Source organism: Rana temporaria, chromosome 3 (genome assembly GCF_905171775.1).
Source record: "Rana temporaria chromosome 3, aRanTem1.1, whole genome shotgun sequence".
In the NCBI taxonomy this organism is placed as follows: domain Eukaryota; kingdom Metazoa; phylum Chordata; class Amphibia; order Anura; family Ranidae; genus Rana; species Rana temporaria.
In genome coordinates, this window is record NC_053491.1 from 127,076,526 (window position 1) to 127,100,807 (window position 24,282).

Consider the following 24,282-nt stretch of genomic DNA (forward strand, 5'->3'; position numbering starts at 1 on the left):
GGCAGACAGAGCTTTCTGCTGGTGGTGTTTAATACCCATTGTGGGTTTTGTTTTTATTCTTGTTTTCTAGTATAATACATCAATCAAAAATGCCAGCAAATTTGAACACGCCCAAATTTGAGTCCGTTTTGGAAAGAAGACACACCAAGGTGAAATTGCCAAACATGCTGAAATTGATTTGACTTAGTTCTCCCCCTCTAAATAATCCAGATGGTCAGGGGCCATTTAAATACCCCACCTTTGACTGCTCTTTCCTTTGCTGCAGCTGGGGGATTTAATGAATCGGCTTATTAATTAAATCCTCAGTTATTCCCTTCCTCTATTGTGAGGAGAATTGGAGGGCTCACAAATGCAAACAGTGCTACACTGTTTACAATTGTGATTGGTTACAGCTCTCATATGGTACAAAGCTAAATTCATTGGCTCTGTTCCTTTTGGCTGTGATCTGGTGTGTCCAATCACAGTTGATCACAGGACTGGGCATAAGCCAAACAGGTGTACGAGTGCACACAAACAAGGATGCGCAGGTGTGTCCACCACCACCGTAAGGTAGTTAACAATTGCCCCTAAGTATCTAAGGGCCAGATTCCCATAGATCCCGCGTTGGCGTAGTGTAAGCCATTTACACTACGCCGCCGCAAATTACTTGAGCAAGTGCCGTATTCGCAAAGCACTTACTCCGTAATTTGCAGCGGCGTAGTGTAAATGGCCCGAGGTATGGCCGCATAATTCAAAGGGGGCCCCCGGCTTGTATTCAAATTAAGCGTGCCCCCGCGCCGATCGAACTGAAATGGCGGAAAAATGGCCCAGTGCGCATGCTCCAGCTCACGACGGAAAACGTCAATTACGCTGACGTGAGCGTCATTGACGTAAAGTCGTATTCACGAACGACTTAGTAAAACGACGTAACCGACGGAAAAAGACGACGCTGACCCGACGCCATACTTAACATGGCATACGGCGGACTGGCGTAAGGTTACCCCTCATATAGCAGGGGTAACCTTACGCTTACGGAAGCGACGTAAACGACGACGACGCGGCGCAACTTCGTTCGGGAATCGGCGTATCAGGCTCATTTGCATAGTCAAATGAGAACTGAACGTAAACGCCACCTAGCGGCCGGCGTCGCATTACATCTAAGATCCGACGGTGTAAGTGACTTACACCTGTCGGATCTAGGCCGTATCTATGCGAAAATGATTCTATGAATCATACGCATAGATACCCGGGGCCAAAAACAGAGATACAACGGTGTTTCCTGAGATACACCGTCGTATCTCTTCTGAGAATCTGGCCCTAAATAATTGCAAAACCATTGGAATGCCATTGCAGTATTTCTGATCGATTTTAACAGCAATTTCACATGTTCAACCACTTCAAATAGATAAATGATTAAAGTAGTGTGTTGCAGATAGCTGTACTTGAAAGCTGATAGAAAGCTTCAAAACTGTGAACAATTGCCAAGTGTATGGTCAGCATAGGCCCACAACTTTTAGAGGCATATATATGCTTATTCCAGCAATAGGAAAGTACCCTGTTACACAGATTAGCATGCCTAGGGTGTCTATTGATATATGTTTTCACATAGGATTCACACAAATCTCAGCCATGATTCACACATTTTTTTCCAATTAAATTCCATCAAGGTTTCCTAGGACATATTGCAGAGGGCGCTAGAAATCTGAGTTACAATGCAGATTTTGCGTATATTTTGCACAGACTTTATATCAAGGTCTCTGGTATAAAGCACTATACTTTGAGGTATGATGAATGAGAATTTTTTTGGATAAAAGAATTCATGTGTGTTATCTGTCCAGCCACTGAGGAGAGTTTTTCATTCAGTTTTCTGTTAATCATTTCCATGTTTCTGGCATTCTTTTTAGCTTGTCGTAAAGAGCTCTTGACCTTCTTTACTCGATTCCGGAGCTGTTTGTTGCGTTTCTCAAGGGAAGCCACTTTTTGTTGAAGCTTCTTTGCTCTGTCTTCTTCCTCAAACAGCGCACTCTGGATCGATGAGCACATCAGCTGTCAACACAAAAATATTGTGCTATCAGTAGGATGTCAAGGACAACTAATTTATTACACATACCAGCATGGTGGCATTTACTGTCAGAGAAAAGAAAAGAATACTTGTCTAGTGGATGTTTAGTACCTATGGATAAAGTGAACCGGTCATGTTCTTACTAGAGTAGGATGTATGCACACTGCACCTGGTGTACTGGGTACCCTATTTTAGCCCAATCTCCTTTAATGCCCCCTCTGCCCCAAAGCTTGCCACAAACATAAGAATGAGAGTTTAGTTCAATACAATTACTAATGCACAAGTTCAAAATCAGATGTAGTGAATCAGCCAGTTCAAATATACATTCAGTCCGAATCGAAAGCCATCGACCTTCGTATTACATGGTCATTCATTTAACCATTGGCCAATAAAAAAATATATGTGCCCACATACAAATAATTATTTATTTGTGGAGGAACAATCTGACTTTTTGAAAAACGTAAGAATTTGTATGCTGCCAAATGACTGTTTTGCGCTTTTTCTCTGGGCGTTAACATGAGACATTATGTCACTTGTGTTCGTTCATCTCAGAATGGAATAAGTGAATTGACTTGAAAGTTCTTCAATCTGCTTCTCCCAAATTTCAAACAGAAAGGAGTAACATGAATTATTTTCTGCTCCATGATTCAGCTGTTTACTTCCTGTTACTTTTAAATGTTGTTAAAAGTTAGGCGGTTTAGTAAAATGCTAAAATAACTTTTTGGCTGACCACATTAAGTAGGATGAATAATAATGTTATGCAATGAACGTTGCTCCTCAGTCGGTTCAGCACTATTACAATGGTAGCCACAGCTTTTTACGCAATATTAAATTAAGGTTACTGGCTTATTTTAAGATTTTCATATCAGATTTAAATACATTTCCTGTTTCATGGATAGGATCATTTTAACAGTTGGGCAAGAAAACAATTTGTCCCATGCCTACCAAGTAAGAGGTCTAGTGAAGCTTCAACTGAGCAGCTGAAAAGTAGCTCCCATCATAGACCCCTGGCAGTGTAGAAAGCCAATAGACCTCTTGTAAATAAAGGAATTTTTCCCTCTAGTTTATAAGATCAGCTTATGCTTAAAGTGTATCTGTTTTTATTTTTAGATAGAGTTTCTGGGTAAGTGTATAAACTATTGGAGAGCTTTTACTTCACTTCCTGTTCCAGAGACGCAATAGGAAGTTACAGGACATTTCCCAAAGTGAGGGGAATTCCCTTCTAATGCCTCCTGTTGGGAAAACTGCCATGAGAGCTTTTGGCCGGGAACCCCGGCCGTGTGTATGCTCCATCGCAATTTTCCCGACAGGAAAACTGCCGGGAATAAAAAGAGAACCAGATCTCCTTTTTCCCTCCGTGGATTCCCGGCGGTTTTTAAAGGGGTTGTAAAGGCAAAAATATTTTCCTCTTAAATTAAAGTCTGACAGTAGCTGATAAAGTAAAAAGTAATGTTTTGCATTATAACTAGTTTGATACCTGTTGAAATCGAGCTGTTTTATTCACCTCCGTCACTCCTGAATCATTATTCTCACTGACTTCCTGGTTTGCGGTACGCATTCATTCTTGCTACATCACGGCCTAATGGGAACTACAGTTCCCATTAGGCTTAGCCTCCATGCCTGTGAGGGATAAGAGAAAATCTTCACGCAGGGCTGTAGTCATAGGGAGGGGGTGAGCACATTCTGCTTTCCACCATGCAAAACGGCTCAGATGCTGGTGGAAAGCAAGAAGAGGAGAGACAGGAAATGGCATTTTCAAACCTGGATTACTGTATTTTGGAGGTCAAAAGGAAAAACAAGGTAAGTGATATTTAAATGCTCTAGCTTACAGCAATCAATTGATCTAATAAAAAACAAACCTTTAGTATTCCTTTAAGCTGGCAGTTATCCTAGGGGAAAAGAGAGCATACACATGGCCGGGTTTCCCAACTAAAGCTCTCATGGCAGTTTTCCTGTCAGTCATGTGCCTCTATTAGATTTTCCTTTTGTTCTTTTGACAGATTTTAAGATTTGGATTTCCCCTCAAATAGAGTGGCGAACCTCTCCAGTGGGGACACAGAACGCAAAAAAATTGACAGATGGTCTTACCATTCCCAACTCTATCCAGAACTAATCTAAATGTAACTAATGTAACCTAGATATACATATTATTGGAAATGTATAGTTTTTTCAATTATTTTATAGATAGAAGAGCTCAAATTGATGTAAATATTTTTAATGTTCGTTAAAGTGGTATTAAACCCAAAACGAAAAATGTAACATATTGCAGTTTACTGGATCTGGTTTATTAATTAAGTAATTAACTTCCTGTGAAAGTCAGTATACTAGGCAGTAGACATCAGTTATTTTGCAGCAGCTAAGTACCTTGTTTTTAATATAACATTATTCTTTTGGCAACTGGTATAATTTCTACTTTCCTGGGTGTGGTTGGATTAAACTCTGGGTACATAAACTGGCTCAGAGTAAATGGTGATTTTGGCAAATCTCTAAAAGTCTATAAAGTATTGGCTTAAAATATAAAATTAAAGGCTTAGAGGGCTCATTTATATAGCGGTAGCATTCATATCCAAATGTTATAGTATTCTTAGCAAAAATGTAGAAAATAAAAGATTATACCCGTTTTCTTTGAACAAAGCTATTTAGAGCAGGGAAGGGTTAAAATCCCTTCCAGGTTAATTAGCTGTCTGTGTACCATTAAGTAAATTTAATTTCCTGTTTAAAAGATGTAACACAAAGTTAGGCCCCATACACACGAGAGGATTTATCCGCGGATACGGTCCAGCGGACCGTATCCGCGGATAAATCCTCTCGAGGATTTCAGCAGATTTCTATGCGATGGCGTGTACACACCATCGCATTGAAATCCGCGCCAAAATCCTCTGGCGATGACGTGTCGCGCCGTCGCCGCGATTATGACGCGGCAACGGGCGCGACGCTGTCATATAAGGAATTCCACGCATGCGTCAAATCATTACGACGCGTACGGGGAATCCCTTTGGACGGATGGATCCGGTGAGTCTGTACAGACGAGCGGATCCATCCGTGGGATCCGATTCCAGCAGATAGATATTCTGTGCATGTCGACAAATATTTATCTGCTGGAATTCGGAAATATCCGCGGATAAATATCCGCCGGAGTGTACACACCATAGAATCTATCCGCTGAAACCCATTCGATGGGATTTATCTGCGGATAGATTCTATTGTGTGTATGGGGCCTTAGAGAAAATCTCTCAAAGTTAGGGGAATTCCCTTCTAAAGCCTCGTACACAGGATTGGATAATCCAACGGAAAATGTGTGACGTCAGGTTGTTGTCGGAAAATCTGACCTTTTGTATGCTCCATCGGACAATTGTTGTCGGATTTTCCGTGGACAAATGTGGGATAGCATTCTTTAAAATTGTCCGCCAACAAATGTGTGTTGTTGGATTATCCAATGGTGTGTACACAAGTCCTTCGGACAAAACACCAAAGTACAAACAAGCATGCTCAGAAGCAATGCTCACCATAACACAACATTAGCAGAAGATCCCCAAAGGGTAGCTCTAAAGAGCTGAAAAACCACATAGGTTTGTGTTTGTTGGCCGACAATTTCACAGCCAACGCCAGTCCTACGCTTTGTCCGATGAAAATCCGATCTTGTGTATGAGACTTTAGAGAGTTGTCCCCCAGTTGTCTCCTTTGAACGATTTCCCTTTTCCTCTTGTTTTGGTGACAACTCTTACATTTTGGATTTCCTTTCACAATGGTCACTCTCAAATAGAGACACAGGCAATAATAAAATCTGTAACCCTTTCTATTTTATCAAAAAAAAAGTCTGAAAAAGTAGATGCTCAAACAGGATCATGTGCAAGAGGCCTTAGAGCAGGGGTCTCAAAGGGGCCCTCTGCCTGTGGGACTCATGATGTAATTTTCAGCCTTGCAGTGCCTCATGGGAATTGTAGTTCTGCAACAGCTGGAGGACCACCAGTTTGAGACATCTGCCTTAGAGCATCTACTTTTTTCAGATGTTTTTGTATGTATTTGAACGTATTTACGCGCATTTCCATGTATTTGCGCATTTTTGCACACACTTGTTCTCGAACTGCATAATATGTAAAGGGACAATGGGTGAAAAATTGCACTTATTTATGCATTTTTGTGTGCGTTACTGACTAAAACAATTGAATGAAAATGTACAGCGCTTGTTTACGCGCCTGTGTGCATATGCACATTACAATAAATGGGCTGTATTTTAGCTCAGTAGAAAAAAAAAATCTGTACTGAGATTTTCAAGCTGCAGTGTGCAAGAGGCCGTAATACAGCTCTGCTGATTAACTCTTTAGAATTTGTAAATAAGCCATATTAAATATGTACTTCTCAGACCACATGACATTTGATTTGGCACTTTTCATAAAGTTTGTGTTTATGATGGGATTAAAATAGCATATTCTGCATGTGCTGAAATTTGAAGCCAGGTTCCAAATGCCACCAGTTCTCACAATGTTTATGAGCATTCATCAGATGTTTGCAGCTCCCAGTCATCTGGGTAGTACAGGCACTGTATGTAGCTCTTCTCTGAGTAATAAATACAGTACAGAAGAAACACCGTTGCACTAAAAATTCTCCTTAGGAATGTATTCTGTCCTCGATTCCCTATTTATTTCTGGATAGCTAAACATAATCATCATGAGTTCCAACTATCAGACAAGAGCAAACAAAATATACATAAACAGAGACAGAATCTATGCATGAGTACAACATTCAATTTACACAAAAACAACCAAAACCCAAGTAGCAAAACACAACCAAAAACTCTTCTGTTGCTGCTATCTCTGCATGAACATTTGGTGGTCCCGTATTTCTAGGGATGGTACTGCAGAGTTATGCTTTCCTTTGAAATACTATGAAAAATACATTAAACGCACTTGCTTGGTTTGGCAGACATTCCTCACTAATTGCGCTCAGATGCCATGAATACTTTCCTATATTTGCTGTGAACATGTTTTGCAAACTTGTCATTTTTCTGCTCACAAAAAAACTTAAATAGCTGAAAGCAAAGGCAGATTACGAAGAAACTGGAATCTTAGACAAAGTAACAGCATGTAAATATAAAATTCCAATAATTAAAACATAATTCTATCTGCCTCTCTGGTGTGATTGTTGTGTCACGGGGCTGTGTGCCAAGCTGCACGTCTTCCACATGTACAACCAGGGCCACTGATAAGGCAGTACAGCCAGCCCTCCTGTAGGGGGCCCAGGCCCCATCAGTTCAAAAGGGAAGCCTAGACACCCTCCGAGCAGGAGCGACGGCTGCAGTGTCCTGCCTTTTTGCCAACTCTTGAATAACATATGTTATATGAGAAAAATATGAGAAAATTGATTAATCCACCACTAAGGTTGAAATAACATATGTTATTTCAACCTTAGTGGTGGATTAATCAATTTTCTCATATTTTTCAAAACATTTTTTTTAATTTTTTAATTGTAATTTCTTCCCTTTACTATCTTCCATCGTGTATGCATTGCATTTTTGCCAGTCAATATGCTAGTGGAAATACCCTCTAGAGATGGTCTTGCCATTCTTGGTTAGATCCTCTGTAGTTGATTTGCTGAGGCTTCTGAGGCCCCATACACACGAGAGGATTTATCCGCAGATACGGTCCAGCGGACCGTATCCGCGGATAAATCCTCTCGAGGATTTCAGCAGATTTCTATGCGATGGCGTGTACACACCATCGCATTGAAATCCCTGCTGAAATCCTCTGCCGATGACGTGTCGCGCCGTCGCCGCTATTATGACGCGGCGACGGGCGCGACGCTGTCATATAAGGAATTCCACGCATGCGTCAAATCATTACGACGCGTGCGGGGAATCCCTTTGGACGGATGGATCCGGTGAGTCTGTACAGACGAGCGGATCCATCCGTTGGAATGGATTCCAGCAGATGGATTTGTTGAGCATGTCAGCAAATATCCATCTGCTGGAAATCCAGGAGATTTATCTGCGGATAGATATCCGACGGAGTGTACACACCATAGGATCTATCCGCAGAAACCCATTTGATGGGATTTATCTGCGGATAGATTCTATGGTGTGTATGGGGCCTGACATTTAAAGTTTAAGATGGGGAATTGCTGGTCATTCATACTTATTGGGGGCCAGTGCCTTTTCATATGTGGCCCTATTCTTGTTACATTATTAGTTACCTAAATTACACACTTAGTGTTTTTCTTCACTCCTGTGAAATTGATTACCCTGCTTCCCAGGAGTCCTCTAGATTTAGATCTACTTAATCACCTGATCCGAGTTAGTGACATTTTTTTGCTTTAGGAAAGGAAGTTTTAAATGTGTATAGACCCAGTTGGCCACCAGTGGTTTTGATTTCTGGTGTAATGCCGATGTCAACCACTGGGGGTATATATAGGACGGAATCTTTTCCGACATATATTACATCAACAGTGATAGTACATACACTACTGTTAGTGGGCTATTTTATTGACATAGATATTATTCCTATTTTTTTTTTTCTTATAGGATGTTTTTAAGGTGCCCTTTGTATACGCTCGTATGGGCATTGAGGCCCATGTGGCGTATTACATTAAACCTCTTGTTAGTCATTGAAGAAAGTAGAATTGCCCTAATTGCTATTTTTTCAACAATTTTTTTCAGCTATATATTTTTTTAGTTAATATATGCAATTTCAGTTTAAACCAAGAAGACCATATTCTGAAAGAGCAGATGTTCTGCTAGTTTGTTTCACCGTGTATGGGCAGATGCCCTCAGCTGACATGGCGACACAGGGAGCAGCAGAGGACAGGCGGACTTCTGATTCTTTTGATATAAATAGCAGCAGATGACAGGTTCTCTCGTCCTAACATTATGGGTGTATTCCCCTTTCTTGTATAATTGGGAACTTTTTAGCCAGAACGAGCAGATATTGGCCGTCGTTCCCGGACAACATTTCTTTACTAAAGTTTTTACAATATGAATAAACAATTACAGCTTTTTCACATCCATTCATAATACAAAGTGCTTCCTATGTGGCCCTTGGGGGGGGGGGGCTGCCCTTTGAGGTAGCCATACCTTGAATATTGTAGAACGTTTTTAGAGTCCTTTTAGTCTGTAGATTAATAGCATACGTCCATGTCACTGTAAATCTGACAGGTTTCCCTCCAAGGTGGTATCAAGCAAAGTAGCAATTACACCCTAGCACAGCCCCTGTTCCCTTCCCATACATTGAGCCCCCTACCTGAAGGTGGCTCCCTCTTTTTTATATGTTTTCCCCAACAGAGTGGGATATTCCCCAAAAAGCCTGGGAAATCCTTGCCAGCAGCTCGGTAGGGCAATACAATTAAACAGTGCACGGGTAGTACAGTCAGAACATTACACAAAAACAAAGGAAACGAACAATACAAAAAAACAGAGTAAGCATAGTGCTCACACACGTGTGTCTGGCGCACAGAGGCTAACTACCATGCATACTATACATGTTCATCTGTGTGTATTATATGCTTTTAATCCTTGATCGTTCGCTTTTTTTTTTGTATCATGTATTGTTATAAAAATATATCCTTTTATACTCATCACTGTGCTTTGCGCCTCTAAAGTCCGACCTTGAGCTATTTATATGACCATTTTTTCTTTGTTTAACCTCTGGATATAGTACATGCTGCCTTTAATTTTCTGGCAGGATCTTTATAACAACAGTCATTTAATATAATCAGTATTAAACAGAGTGGAGCATGCATAAAGGTGTCAGAGTGTCAATGTAGTATGATTACTAAATACAATGTCACTGCACTGCTGTATAATTGGTTCTTTATTTCGAATACTAGAGTATAATCATCAATCTCAATTTTTTTTGACACAACTAACTGTTCTGTAACAAATATTGATGACATATTTCTACTTTTCCCATTGATTTGCGTCTACATTACAAGCTCAGACCATAACACAAATGACTAGTTGTGACTTCTTTGCAGCCACCCTATCAATTACTTTAGTACAGGACAAGTGAAGCATGCAATCCATACATTCCCATAGCACCAATGAATACATCATATCTACATATGACTCCAAGTATTTGCACAGAACTTCATGTGACTACAGGACAGAAAAATGACTGATTCTCTGTGTTAGGATGACATCGAAATCTATGAAATATGCAGACCGACATCTGGGAGAGAACAGCTCATTGAACGAAAGGCATTTTTACAGCCCACCTGCATGTTGATTCTAGTCTTTGTCACACATCCATCAATCTCACTCAGAGTAGAAAAGACAATGATTGTGTGAGGACAAGGGATACACACGCAATAATATTTATTTCTTTAAAATATTCTGATTCTAAAATATGTACTGTAAGACAAGACATCAGGGGCCAGATTCAGATACAAGATATCTCCTGATACGCCGTTGTATCTCTGATTGCGTATTGCAGAGAATCAGTTCCGCATAGATATCCCTAAGATCCGACTGGTGTAAGTGTCTTACACCATCGTATCTTAGGCTGCATATTCACGCTGGCCGCTAGGTGGCGCTTCCGTATAGTTACGCGAGGAATATGCAAATTAGGTATTTACGCCGATTCAGAAACGTATGTCCTGCCGGCGCATTTTTTTACGTCGTTTACGTTAGGCTTTTTTCGGCGTATAGTTACCCCTGCTATATGAGGTGTAGCTAATGTTAAGTATGGCCGTCGTTCCCGCGCCGAGTTTTGAAATTTTACGTCGTTTGCGTAAGTCGTTCGCAAATAGGGCTGTACGTCATTTACGTACACGTTGAATCCAATACGTCCTTGCGGCGTACTTTAGAGCAATGCACACTGGGATATTTTACGTACGGCGCATGCGCCGTTCAAAATAACCGTCAAAAATGCAGGGTCAAGTAAAATTTTAATAAAACACGCCCCCAACATCCCCATTTGAATTAGGTGGGCTTACGCCGCCACACATACGTTACACCGCCGTAACTAAGGGCGCAAGTTCTTTCTGAATACAGAACTTGCGCCCAAAGTTACAGCGGTGTAACGTATCGGAGATACATTATGCCAGCAGAAAGATCCGCTGATCTTTCTGAATCCAGCCCCAGACCTTTAATAGAAAAAAAGATGTAAACAAATTGGAAAAAAGCCAAATTTGTGCATCAGAGGGGAGGAGGGGTGGACACAAGGCACGTCTGCTTAGCCATATTTATCTGAGGATATGACTGCAAAGTCACAAAATGTGACATGTGATGGTTTACAGACTGTTCACGAAATAGAAACATCCGACTTCCATACGACTCATACTTACAAATGGAGGGAGACAACAGGAAGTGAGAGGAAATCTACTCCTGGGAAAGGATATTCACTCCTGTGATGCCGCGTACACACCATCACTTTATGTGATGAAAAAAAAAACACGTTTTAAATCATGAAATAAAACGACGTTTTTGAAACTTCATTTTCAAAAACGACGTTGCCTACACACCATCGTTTTTTCAAAATGCTCTAGCAAAGCGTGGTTACGTTCAGCACTCTTTTCCATTGAAGCTAGCTTCATAACTTGCTTCTGAGCATGCGCGGGTTTAAAAACGTAGTTTTAAACGTCGTTTTGCCCACACATTATCATTTTAATTGACACAAAAAACAACGTTTTGAAAAACGACACAAAAAATTGAAGCATGCTTCAATTTTTTTTTTTCATTTTTCACAAGACATAAAACAACGTTTTCCCCCACACACGCTCATTTTAATTTTTTTCATCACATAAAGTGATGGTGTGTACGCGGCATAAGAGTTATCATGGGAAAAAGGTGTCTCCACTCAAGCTTTATCACCAATCTTTGTTTCCACAATGTTCAAAATCCAATTGTCATTGGGACAGAAAGTGAGGTGAAATCTTTTGAACAGGAGAAGAGACAGCAAAACAAACGTTACAGAGGTGTTAACCTTTCCCTATGCTATCCAGAAAAAGTAAACACTTAAAAAATGTATCTGTCACAACTTACATACCAATTCAACCTAAAGCAGAGTTCCAGCCTTTTAGTGTTTATTAAAAGTCAGCAGCTACAAAAAGTCTAGCTGCTGACTTTTAATAAACAGACACCTGCTCCATGGTCCAGCGATGCGGCCGCCCGGCCGTGACAGCTTTCGGCTTCACGGGTGGGCACTCACTGCGCATGCACGAGTCGCGCTGTGCTCTATGAGTGGACAGGTGATCTCCTGGGACCTGTCACGTGTCCCTGGAGATCGCCTTAAGGGAGGGGCTGCCTAAGGCGAGAAGAGAAGTCAACGAGACAGTCCCTGGGCGGAAGGAGGAAGTGGGACAGGAAGTCCCACTCTTACTGAATCCCCCACTCCCCCCCCCCCAAAAAAAATTACATGCCAAATGTGGCATGTAAGGGGGCGAGGAGTGCTTAAAGTGGAAGCTCCACTTTTGGGTGGAACTCCGCTTTAAGAACAAACCTACAGAATCTTGCTTGTAACCCGGAGATTGCCTGTAATTACTTTTTACACTTCAGTTTTCTTAATGTTAATTATACTTCAGTTTTCTTAAATATCTTTCTATCAAATCTGTTATTTTTCAGCTCAGGCTTTCCACTTGTAAAATCACCTCTACATGTGTAATTTGTTTTGCAATATCCACAACACAAGTGGGTGAGTAGCATCTATTATTTCTCTGTCCAGTGCAACAGTAGTGTGGGTCCCTTTTCTTGCTGCTAGCAATAATCAGGCCTCGTACACACGACCGAGTTTCTCTGCAAAAACCAGCAAGAAACTGTTTTTTTTTTGCCGAGGAACCGGTCGTGTGTACATTTTTCGACGAGGAAACTGTCGAGTATTCCGTTGAGCCAAAAAGAGAGCATGTCTTCTTTTTCCTATACGGGAATGGAGAAACTTGCCTTGTCGAGTTCCTCGACAGCCTAACAAGGAACTTTGCGAGGAAAACTATGTGTTTCGCCCGTCGAGTTCCTCGGTCGTGTGTACAAGGCTTCACTGTCTTCTCCTGGCAGGGATGGCTTCCCTCAGCCCCTCTGCCAGGAGGAATACAATGGCTCGGCGGGAGGGATTCCCCTGTCAACACTGTCTGTCGTCGCAGGAAAGAAATTCACTCCATGTATGGCCTGCCTAACACATCATAGTCTTCCTCATCTGAATGGCTCTATATGAAGTTTCAATTAGCAAAAGGCGGTCAGAATGGGAGAAGATATTGCTCAAATTTTTCTTTAGAAAATCCAGAATGATTCGTAATAAAAGTATGCATCTGAATTACAGATTTTTTTTTTAAATATAAAGAAATTAAGTAAAGCATCAATTTAAAAGCTTGTAAAGTTTAAGTGCGTATAAAAGCTTAAGTGCAAGGCAATTAACATATGCATTCATGTAAAATGTAGTAAATGTGATAAATGTTTAGCCATACCTCTGTGTTTTGATATGCTTAATGCTTTTTTTGTTAACCTAAAAAAAAAAATATTGATCCTGTTCCCTTGCTTGTGCTGTGTAATTTAGCCCCTTCTATCACCTAAAAAACTGGTTGATCCTGCCTGGCTATGCCCTTCCCCCTGTAAAGTGACCAAAATTTATCATGGCTGCTGAGCCCTGACACTGTGGTCAGTTTACGTGCCTCTGTCATCCGCAGCTCTCTTGTCCCCCTCTGTCCTCTCTCCCCCCCCCCCCTCCTTGCCTGTCTGCTCCTGTGTCAGTGCCCGCCCCCCTCCCATCTTGCTTCTGAACTTTCAGTTTTATACCATCCTCTGTGTTTAATAATCCTATGTGCCCCTGTGTCGGTGCCCTATAAAAATAAGTAGTTCTTTACCTGTTTTCAGAGCACCGCTCGCCTCTCATGTGACCAGCTGCCTCTCTCCTCCTCCCTGTCTGATAGCTGCAGTGGCGGGACCAAGGATTCTCCACTGACGTCAGTGGGAGGGGAGGAGGAGAGAGGTGATGGGTCACGTGATCGGCGATCGGCACTCTGAAAACAGGTAAAGAACAGCTTATTTTTATATAACACAGACACAGGGGTACATAGGATTATTGAACAGAGAAGATGGTATAAAGTGGCTTAACAACCACTTTAAGTGTAGGTCTCACTCTGATTTTTGTTGTCCCTATCTAATGCTAGATTACAGAAGTAATTAACTAGATTTACTGTTGTAATACAATGTGGTGCTATCTGCTGCTCAGAAATACTCATTGTATACAATTTTTTTGGTTTTTTCGAATTACTACTTATTATCTTGTAAATATAAATGTAGCACCCTCCTAGGAAGGTGCTAGGATTAGATAAGTTAGTATTAGTTCAATTTAGTTGCCACACTGTAGTCAGTGTGGCTGCATGTATTTGGTATGCAAAAGCATATTTTGCTCATTGTATCCAGTGAAGCTGTAATCTGCTAGTAAGGTCTGCTCAGTTTGTTCAGCTGCTGCCAGTCTGGCCTATAGCTTCCTCTGTATCCAGAAAACTTAAGGAGTTTCTGGATGATAGGTGTGAGTCTTTGCAGATGACAGCATGAATATTTATACAGCCCTAGCCTTTCCTAGAGAGGCAGGCTCTGATGGTATGCTGGGTAATGGACTATATTCAGTGAGCACACTGAGCACAAGGGAGATTAGTCCAGCCTTGGGGGGCACGCTGTCCTCCCAGGTGGGAGCTGCTGTTGGTGATACCTCAGGTGGGCAACCTGAGGGGCTTGAATGCTGAGACCCAGGAGCTAAATGGAGCTGACTGAGAGAAGCTGTCTGCTGACGTTCTGTCTGGTATCACAGGAAGGTTTCACTTGAATGTAGGATGGAGGCTACCAGCTGTCCATGGGCCTTGTGAGTATAGATGCTGAGAGATCTTGGGAAAATGTGTGCTTTAGCTTACCCTCTGGTATTGCATAGACAGCCATGGGTCTATTTAAAGGGGACACCAGCTGGTGTCCTGAAGAGCTTTGTCCTGAAGAGCTTAGAGGGACTCTGCTTTTGTGGCCCAAGCTACTACTACTAAGCTAAAGTCTACTAAGCTGAAGCCCAGACTACAAAATAGCTAATTTGAAGAATAGTCCTCAGTTGTACATAGTTCTTGTTTTTTGAGTATCCCACCACTACCCTCAACCCTATCCAAGTTCTGCCATGATTAAGCACTGATCGCAGTGCGAAACGCGTAGGCTGTATTTCACCCTTTGCTGTTATTTGTAGTGCATTTTTCGATAAATTTTTTTAAAATAAAGACAACCTAAGGTTTTTTTTGGAGGTGCGGCTGTCCATCCTTTCAGTTTCTACATTTTGCCTATCCAAGTTCTCCAAAAATAAAAACCACAAAAACAACGTCCCCTAGATTGGTTATTGAAGAAATATGTGAATGAGCCTGGGTACCTGGCTGTTTGCCAAAGCCTATGGGGAAGGTCTGGACAGTAATCCTACGGCTCCTATGAGAGTAGCGCTACATAAACAAAAACAAAATCTAGTTTTCTATCAAAGCATCATGCTATCTATGTATGCTAGGATTGCTGAAATACTCTCAGTATACATTAGTAGGAAGAGGTGGCAAGAGGATTTATGATCATTCATTGCATCTTTCCTCTCTGTGTAGCCTGAATTGTAAGGGAATGTATTCTTAAGTTAAAACCCCAATGAATTTGATCCAAAGGATCCTAATTCCTTGTCATAGAAAAGCTGTTCAATATTTTCATCATTCATCAATAGACACAGCTGAAAAGGAGCACATCTGTCTTCATGCCTACCTTGTTTGCAGTTACTGTTTACCAGTTTGGTCACACCACATTATTCTCAAAATAAAGTGAACATTGTTTACCTACAGAAGATGCTTCCCATAAACTACTGATTTCATTGGCATTGTCATTGATTTACTGTGTATTTCTTACAAAAGCCATAAAAATTAGTCCTGGCATTTTTTTTCTTCCATTGCCAACACAAATAGTTGACATCTGGTTGCAATAAAATGTTGCAACTATTCATTTGTGTCCATTAAATGACTGGACGGGGATGTTAAATATCTTCTAGTGCTGTCTGCTTATGAAATATGGCCTGCACAGTTCTAGCAAAGAATACGGAAGCCTACACAGTTTTGAAATGGATTCACTATCCCACCAATTTTTTTAGTACAAACTGTTGTCCAGTATTTCCACAGGTGTTAAGCATATTGGGCCTGATTCCCAAAAGAGATACGCAGACTTAACTCAAGTTTTCTAAATTTACACAGCGCGTATATTTGCGCACGATCTTCAAAACGAGTTAAGCAAAGATTTCCGTATTTTCAGCCGTACTTAAATTAGTTACACCTGCGCATCCCCGGGCGCAAATTACGCTAGGCTCGCCGCTGTTTTTGATAGGCAAAGATGCAAATGAGGGAGTTAGGGCGATTCTCAAAATTAAGTGTGTGCGCCGTATTTTCCGCCCTGTGCGCACCTGTTAGTTTTTCTGACTAAATTTCCACATTATAAAACCAGCCCTAATTTTACACATGCTGTGGAAGGGTTTGCTGTAGGTAGTGACTAGAGCTTAGAGCTATAGTTGAGAAGGATCTTTGTGTAAAAATGCCAGGGCCAGCTATGATTCTGACGGCACTTGCTGCCTTACAGGCACAAAGGAGGAGGAGGGCACAGAGGAGGAGGATGAGGGCATAGGCGAGAGTTTATCGTCCACGGCGTGATCTTTTGCAAATGCCAGATTATGAGGTGTATGGCAACTACAGGTTTGATAGGGAAGCCATCCTGGAGATCACCCAACTACTTCATGAGGATCTTATCACCCCAACCAGACGCTCCCATGCCCTGACACCTCTTCATAAAGTGATGGCAACCCTCCATTTTGTATCCAGTGGCTCATTCCAGCGTGCATCTGGAGGTCTGGCTGGGATGGTGCAGTCGACAATGAGCAAATGTGTCCATCAGGTGGTCCCTGCCATACTGCGGCGCATGACCAACCAGTTTGTGATGCCCACCCAGGAGGAGCAGCGTCTGCAAGCCATGACAGACTTCTACAGCATTGCTGGCTTCCCAAGGACCATCGGGGCGATTGACTGCACCCATGTGGCACTACAGCCCCCCCATGAAACTGAACACCTGTTCAGAAACAGGAAAGGCTGGCATTCGATCAATGTCCAGGTGATCGTAGATGCCCATGGCCTCATCTGGCACGTTTGTGCCAAGTTTCCAGGGTCGTGCCACGACAGTTACATCCTACGGCAGACCAAGATCTACCAAGACTTGGAGCAGAATGTGTATGGAGACAGCTGGCTGATTGGTGAGTGACATTGGTGTCAGGTATGCCCCCCCCCCGTGATGCAGACATCACAAGGGGCACATGCATGACTAATATCCTCCTGTCTTTTCCCTTACAGGTGACTCTGGATATGCGTTGGGACCCCACCTGATGACCCCCTTTAGGAACCCCCAAACACCCGGAGAACGCAAATTCAACGAGGTGCACATCCAGACCCGGGCAATAGTAGAGCGGACATTTGGCCTTCTCAAGTCCAGATTCAGATGCCTTGACAAGACTGGGGGTACACTCTTGTATTCCCCAGACTTTGTCTGCCAAATTATTGGGGCATGTTGCATCCTCCATAATTATGCTGTGAGAAGGGGCCTGCATGTTGAGATATGTCCTGACCTAACCCCCCACCCAGGCAATCCCCCCCCCAAACCCCTCTACCCGGACTGCTGAGGGCCAGGTAATAAGGAGACAACTGGCTGAAGGCATCTTTGCCCAGTAAATGGACCCTAATTATCTTTATTTTTTTGCTTTGCCCAGAATAAATCACAGAGATTATGTGACCTTTAAACATTTTCTTTGCACATAAAATGCACATTACTTATATGAAAATGAGAATGTTTTTTTTTTGGGTACAAAACGCACATTAATTATCTCACAATGAGAATGCATGAATGCACGTCACTGTGGTCCCTAGCACAGACACATCACATGCACATCGAATTGGATTAGATCCAAGTACCCCCCCCCCCTTTGGTACTTGGGAGCAGTAACGCCCCGCCACGGCTCCAATTATGTCACTGTGCATTCATACACCATTCAGGAACCTAGGATGACTTCTCCCTGGTCCTGGGGATCCATACTCCACCAAAACTGAGGGTGACACCCTTATGTTTTCAGGAATGCCACCCCCCCCCCCCCCCCACATTCACACATCATTCACACACATAAACCAAATCATAAGTACAGTAGCAAAAAAAAAAAAGTACCCCTGCAACTTAAGGATGTTGCCGAGTGCTCCTTCTGGGCTGCCCACGGGCACGGGCACGGGGACACCCACGGCCGACTGGGGGATCTTCACGGGGGGGGTCTGTGCAGGGGAGGGAGTATTTTCATGGGGGGGTCTGTGCAGGGGAGGGAGTATTTTCATGGGGGGGGTCTGTGCAGGGGAAGAAGGAGGTGGTGTCTGTCCTCCTGCTGGCCTTCCCTCCAAGGCAACGGCTATCCTTGTCAGACAGGAAGTAATGTCAGCCGTATTAGCCTGGCCTAGCCCGGGTATTGGCCTGCACAGCCCGGGTATTGGCCTGCACAACCTGGGTGAGGGCAGTCACCTCCTGGGCCACGCCTGTTGTTGCGTTTTTCAGGTCCCACAAACACGTGATGACCCCCACTGAGTTGGTGGCCACCTCACCCAGTGACTCCCTCATTGCACCCAGGCTGTGCTCCACGTTGGTCATAGTTTTTTGGATTGCAGACAGACTGCGGGTCTGCCGGACATTGTCCCTCAACAGACTGACCGGCAGACGCACCAACCCCCCCCTGTTTTCCGGGGCCGGCCTCCTACTTGCCCCTGAGGCTTGTGGCCTTGGAGGAGGAGTTGGAGTGAGCCATGGGTGCTGCTGCATGTTGGAGGAGGGTTGGAAGGGGCGACCCATGATGGTGGCCTGACTGCTGGGCGCCTGTGGGGTTCCCTCAGGGGATGACTCAAAGGTCATATCTTGGCCCATCATGATTTGCTGCCCAATCTCAATATTGTCATCTTCCTCCCCCTCATCCTCCTCCCACTCAACATCCAAATTAGGGGAGTTGTCTGCACTCCCCTCCCATGGCGAATCCTGCCCTTCTTGGGACTCTGCATCAGCCTGTCTTGGGGGTGGTGCAGCAGCCTGCCCTGATGGGCCAGCAACCTCCTGCCCTGATGGGGCTGCCACCTCCTGCCCTGATGGGGCTGCCACCTCCTGCCCTGATGGGGCTGCCACCTCCTGCCCTGATGGGACTGCCACCTCCTGACCTGATGGGGCTGCCACCTCCTGGGCTGATGGGGCTGCCACCTCCTGGGCTGATGACCCAGCAAACTCCTGGGCTGATGGGGCTGCAACCTCCTGGCCATCTGGGGAGGACACAAAACAATCACAGGTTGTTGGATCCACACACTTGGCACATCTTCCCTTCCCCCACCCACACATGCTAATCACCAGATAGAAATTCCAAAAAATTACCTGTCCTCATAAGAGGATCATTGTCAAAGCCAGGCAGGCCCACCACCTGCTGTGGGTGGAAACACTGGGCCACTGCCCATTCCTCCTCACTCATCCTGACTGGGCAGGGTCCCCCTCCTCCAGTGCCCCTGGTATGGGCATGCAGCGTTGCCAGCTTGTTCCGGGACACGCTCCTCAAGTCATTTATTTATTTTTTAACTCCAGCGATGGTCCTGGTCTCCCCCCCCCCCCCCCCGTCGCATTGATCCGATCGGTAATCTTTTTAAGGATCTCCTTCCTCCTGGCCGGGGTGGTGTTGTGGCTCTCAGGGCCATGGAGAAATCGACCATATTTAATGACGCCCTGAGCAAGTATATGCTTCTCTGCCACTGTAAAATTTAGCTTCCTGCGCTTGGGAGCCATGACAGACAACACCCAGCAACAGGGAACTCACCCAAAAGACAAACAACAATACACACACACAACAAAGAAAATAAAAACAAGCAAAAGAAAATAAATTCCAGACAGCTACTATAAATTCAAAAACAAACAGGCAAAAAAGGGAAACAAAAAACAATCACACACCAAAAAAGAAACACTTATCAAAAACAAACAGGCAAAAAAGGGAAACAAAAAACAATCACACACCAAAAAAGAAACACTTATCAAAAACAAACAGGCAAACAATCAAAACAAAGAACAAATTAGCAAAAACAAACACCAACTATACCCTCCAACTCCACAAACACTTTTCTCACAAACAAATCTTACCAACAAACACTGACAAACGTTCAAAGCAGAAGCAACTTGCTTTAGGAAGGGAACACAGGGAAATACTTTTGCAATAGAAGTGTGTTTGACTGGGGCTATTTAGACACAGGGCGATCCTCAAACTAAGTACGCTTGGCCTTTTACCTATCTCACTGATTGCGCTGACCAAAGTTCTGCACATGCGCAGTGAGGTCCAGATTCGTGCGCGCATGCGCAGTACGGCCGGCACCTCATTTGCATGGGGTCACGGCTCATTACAATGAAGCACGCCCACTTCATTCCCACTTGCCATAACCACGCCTTACGCATTGCAACTTAGGTTAAGGATGGCGCAATTTTGAGCGCAAATGCGCTGAGAATACGGTACTTACGACACCAACTTAGGGCGCCGTAACTTAAATGACATAAGTTAGATAATCCTAAATGTACACAGGTTTTTGGGAATCAGGCCCATTGTATCATTAATCTGTTCTAGTAAAGAGAATTTCCCAGAAAAAGACAAATCCATTTTTATTAGGACCCAACCTAGTACTGTAGCATGGAGAGTTTCAACCATGTAGAGACCCCTTATAGGTTCATTAAAGAATATGTGAACCTTTCGTTTGTAAAACAACCCAGGCCATAGCCTGAAGAAGGATTCTAACTCTTCTGATGTGAAATCTGTGGATAAAGTGCTCTACAAGGCCAGCAGCTACACAGATCAATATCTGTAAAAACTTGAATAGTAGTAACCTGGCTGCAGGTTCACTTAACCTCCCTGGCGGTATGATTCTTTCTGAAAAAACATGCTGAAAGCGGTACAATTATTTGCAAGGAAATTTGGTGTTTTATACTGTAGGCCTGTGATTTTTAGGAATAACTCACTTAAATCTGACCAAACAAGAATCTAATAGGCATCCCGGGTATGAAATTTTTTAAAAAACAAAATTTTAAATTATAACATAATAAATAATTATAAATAATTATAGCAAGTAATAATATAATAAAAATAAAAATTATTCAATAATGTAATCAACTCAAAATCACTGAAATTTGCTCAGTTGCAGAATTGTTGCTGTGATTATTTTTATTTTTTTGTGACGAATTTCCCCGCAAATCGCTATCGCACAATTCTGCAAGTGATTATAATTTATTATCGCTGTTTTCTAGCTGATCTAAAACCATTTTTGACATAAAAAGACACTTTTGGTTGCTATGGACAATCTACAGTTTTCAGGCAGAAAGAAAGGTTTTTATTATATAAAATGACATGTAGGACACTGGGCAGACCACTAGGGACAAGGGGGGGGGTGTATTTTTTACATACAGTACTGTAATCTATAAGATTACAGTATACTGTATGTATAGTGTTTGTTTACTTTTTTGAATTTGGCGCCGATCTCCGCTCCCGTGCGTCGTAACGTCACAGGTAACGGAGCTCGGTGGCACAGGAGGACGCTGTGTGAATCGAGCGAGGTCCCGCTCGCTCACACAGCGTGGTGACATCGCTGGATCCAGGAGAAGGTAAGCCAGCGCACGCTGCAGGCTCTGCATATCTACACCGAGCGTGACTCGGGGTTACCGATTTTGGTAGAAAAAATCAACCCCGAGTCACGCTCGGGGATACCGCCAGGAGGGTTAAACAAAGAAAAAAAATCTGTTAGACATAGGTTGCAGATATCAGACACCATGCCGACTCTTACCTAGGTATGGGTGGGAGCAAATATTATATAGCACCGTCAACTTACACAGTGCTTTACATATATTTTGTGCATTCATATCAGTCCCTGCGCTCAAGGAGCTTAAGGTCCCTAACTCAGTCATACATACACATACTAGGACCGATGTAGACAGGATCCATTTAATCTACCAGCATATCTGTAGTGTGTGGGAGAAAACTGGAGTTTCCGCAGGAAACCCACACAGGCACAGGGAGAACATGCAAACTCCAGGCAGGTAGTGTCATGGTTGATATTCGAACCAACAGCCCTAGTGCAATATCTTCTTCTGAATAGAGTCAGAACTGAACTTATAGAGACAGAATTACTCATGTCAGAGTCTCCAACAGGGAAAACAGTAGGCAACACATATCACCAAATTTCAATAAGACTAGCAGTCAGATGCAATAGTGCCTTAAATCTCACATCTCACTTGTAGGCACTGGAGTGCCTAGACACCCTTACGTAGAAAGTGCATGGCTACTTTTTGGAATTCATGGCAAAATGGTAAATTTTTTAGGCCGCTTAGTCACTATTAACATTTTTTGTAGTTCCCTATAGCAAAGCAAATCTACATTTTCTGAGTTCAGTTCCACTTTAACATAACCCTGTTGATTTGTTCTGCATAAACAGTCAAACAGCTTTTCAAATTCTCTCAAATGCATGAATGGTTCATTGTTCTCAGGAAAGCACTGTCCCGTGTCTTCCCCATAGACATAAAGGATAACATTTAATGATAATTACATGATGTTACATGCATAAATGTGCTACACCCCATAAAAAACACACTATAGCTGCCATCATTTGGATTTAATCCCTGATATTGTGATTGTGTGACTCAAAGAAAATTGTTTGTCTTTAATTAAACTGTTAATTTTTTTATAAAGGATGGTTTTCGATGGCATTACAAGTTTTAAGAAATTCTGGCCCAGATTCAGGTAGAATGGAGCAATATTTGCGTGGGCAAAGAGCAAAGATTTTTCTCTGCGCCCACGCAAATATTTCCATTTGCCCAGCGATTCACGGAGCAGTAGCTCCGTAAATTGCGCGGGCGCTATGCTAATTAGCCCTGCGTAAGGGCGCCTAATGTAAATGATCCCGCCGGGGGCGGGAATCATTTAAATTAGGCGCGCTCCCACGCCGCGCCGAGCTAACAGCGCATGCTCCGTCGGGAAACTTTCCCGACGTGCATTGCGGCAAATGACGTCGCAAGGACGTCATTTGCTTCTAAGTGAACGTGAATGGCGTCCAGCGCCATTCACGGTTCACTTACGTAAACGACGTGAAATTTAAATTTCACGGGCGGGAGGCGCAGCTATACTTTAGCATTGGCTGCGCCTGCTATTAGCAGGAGCAGCCTTATGCTAAAGGCGCCGTACGGAAACTCCGTACCTTGCGTACGCAGGGCCCGCGCAACTTTTGTGAATCGGTGGTAGTATGCAATTTGCATACTACACGCCGATCACAAAGGCCGCGCCCCCTAGCGGCCAACGCAAGAATGCAGCCTGGGATGTGAAGGCATAAGGAGGCTTATGTTTGTCACATCCTAGGCTGCATTCGGTGTAACGAGGTTCCTGAATCAGGAGCACTCGTTACACCGGAGCAAGTAAGCACTTGCGCCGCGCAACTATGGTTGCGCGGGCGCAAGTGCTTCTTGAATCTGGGCCTCTGTCTTTGGCATTTACACCTTCAATCAAATATGGAGTCCTGTGCACAGAGATCAACACTGAACTTAGCTGACAAATATAGCCTGCTGTGTTCTTTTAGTTTCTAGTCATCTGTGTCTGAATCGACAATTTTTGTTGTTTACACTAATTGGTGAATCTTCACCAAAGCCTTTTTACCACAGCAATTAATGCAAAATAATTGCAATATGTGTGGTCATTATTAGCATTTTTTCTCAACCTTGATGCTTACAGTAAATTGCTTATATTGGTTGAATCACTTAATAGGCTAATTATTGTATATTTCACTGAGTACACATTTAAAGTTATTTTAGATTACCACTATATATATATATATATATATATATATATATATATATACAGTATATATATATATATACAGTATATGTGTATATGTGTATATATATATATATATATATATATGTATGTTACTGCTTTCTTTACTTTTTCATAAAGGTTTTTCATATAAAAAAAAGCACAGTATTTCACTAGTCTACTTGGCTCTTTTTATATCCAACTAGTTCAGAATTAGGACCCTTTCTGAACAACTGACAAAAACAATAGGAATAAAGACCAAAAAGAATATTTTTCTTCAGCCAAAGTAGACTAATAGACTACAAAGTCTAGCCATACATGCATTGATTTCTCTTGTTCAGTAGAATCTCCACTGCCTGCTATTGTATTCAGGCAGCCGCAGCACCTGCAGCT

General features: G+C 42.8%; 1 protein-coding gene across 1 annotated transcript in view; it reads right to left on the reverse strand.

Moving 5' to 3' along the window:
* Nucleotides 1-1,296: 1,296 nt before the first annotated feature.
* Nucleotides 1,297-24,282, reverse strand: part of CCDC3 (coiled-coil domain containing 3) — a 64,238-nt gene continuing 41,252 nt past the window's right edge. The window contains exon 3 of the mRNA XM_040343403.1: nucleotides 1,297-2,025. Coding sequence (XP_040199337.1) covers nucleotides 1,750-2,025 — 276 coding nt within the window. The 3' untranslated portion in view covers nucleotides 1,297-1,749. The remainder of the gene's footprint in view (nucleotides 2,026-24,282) is intronic.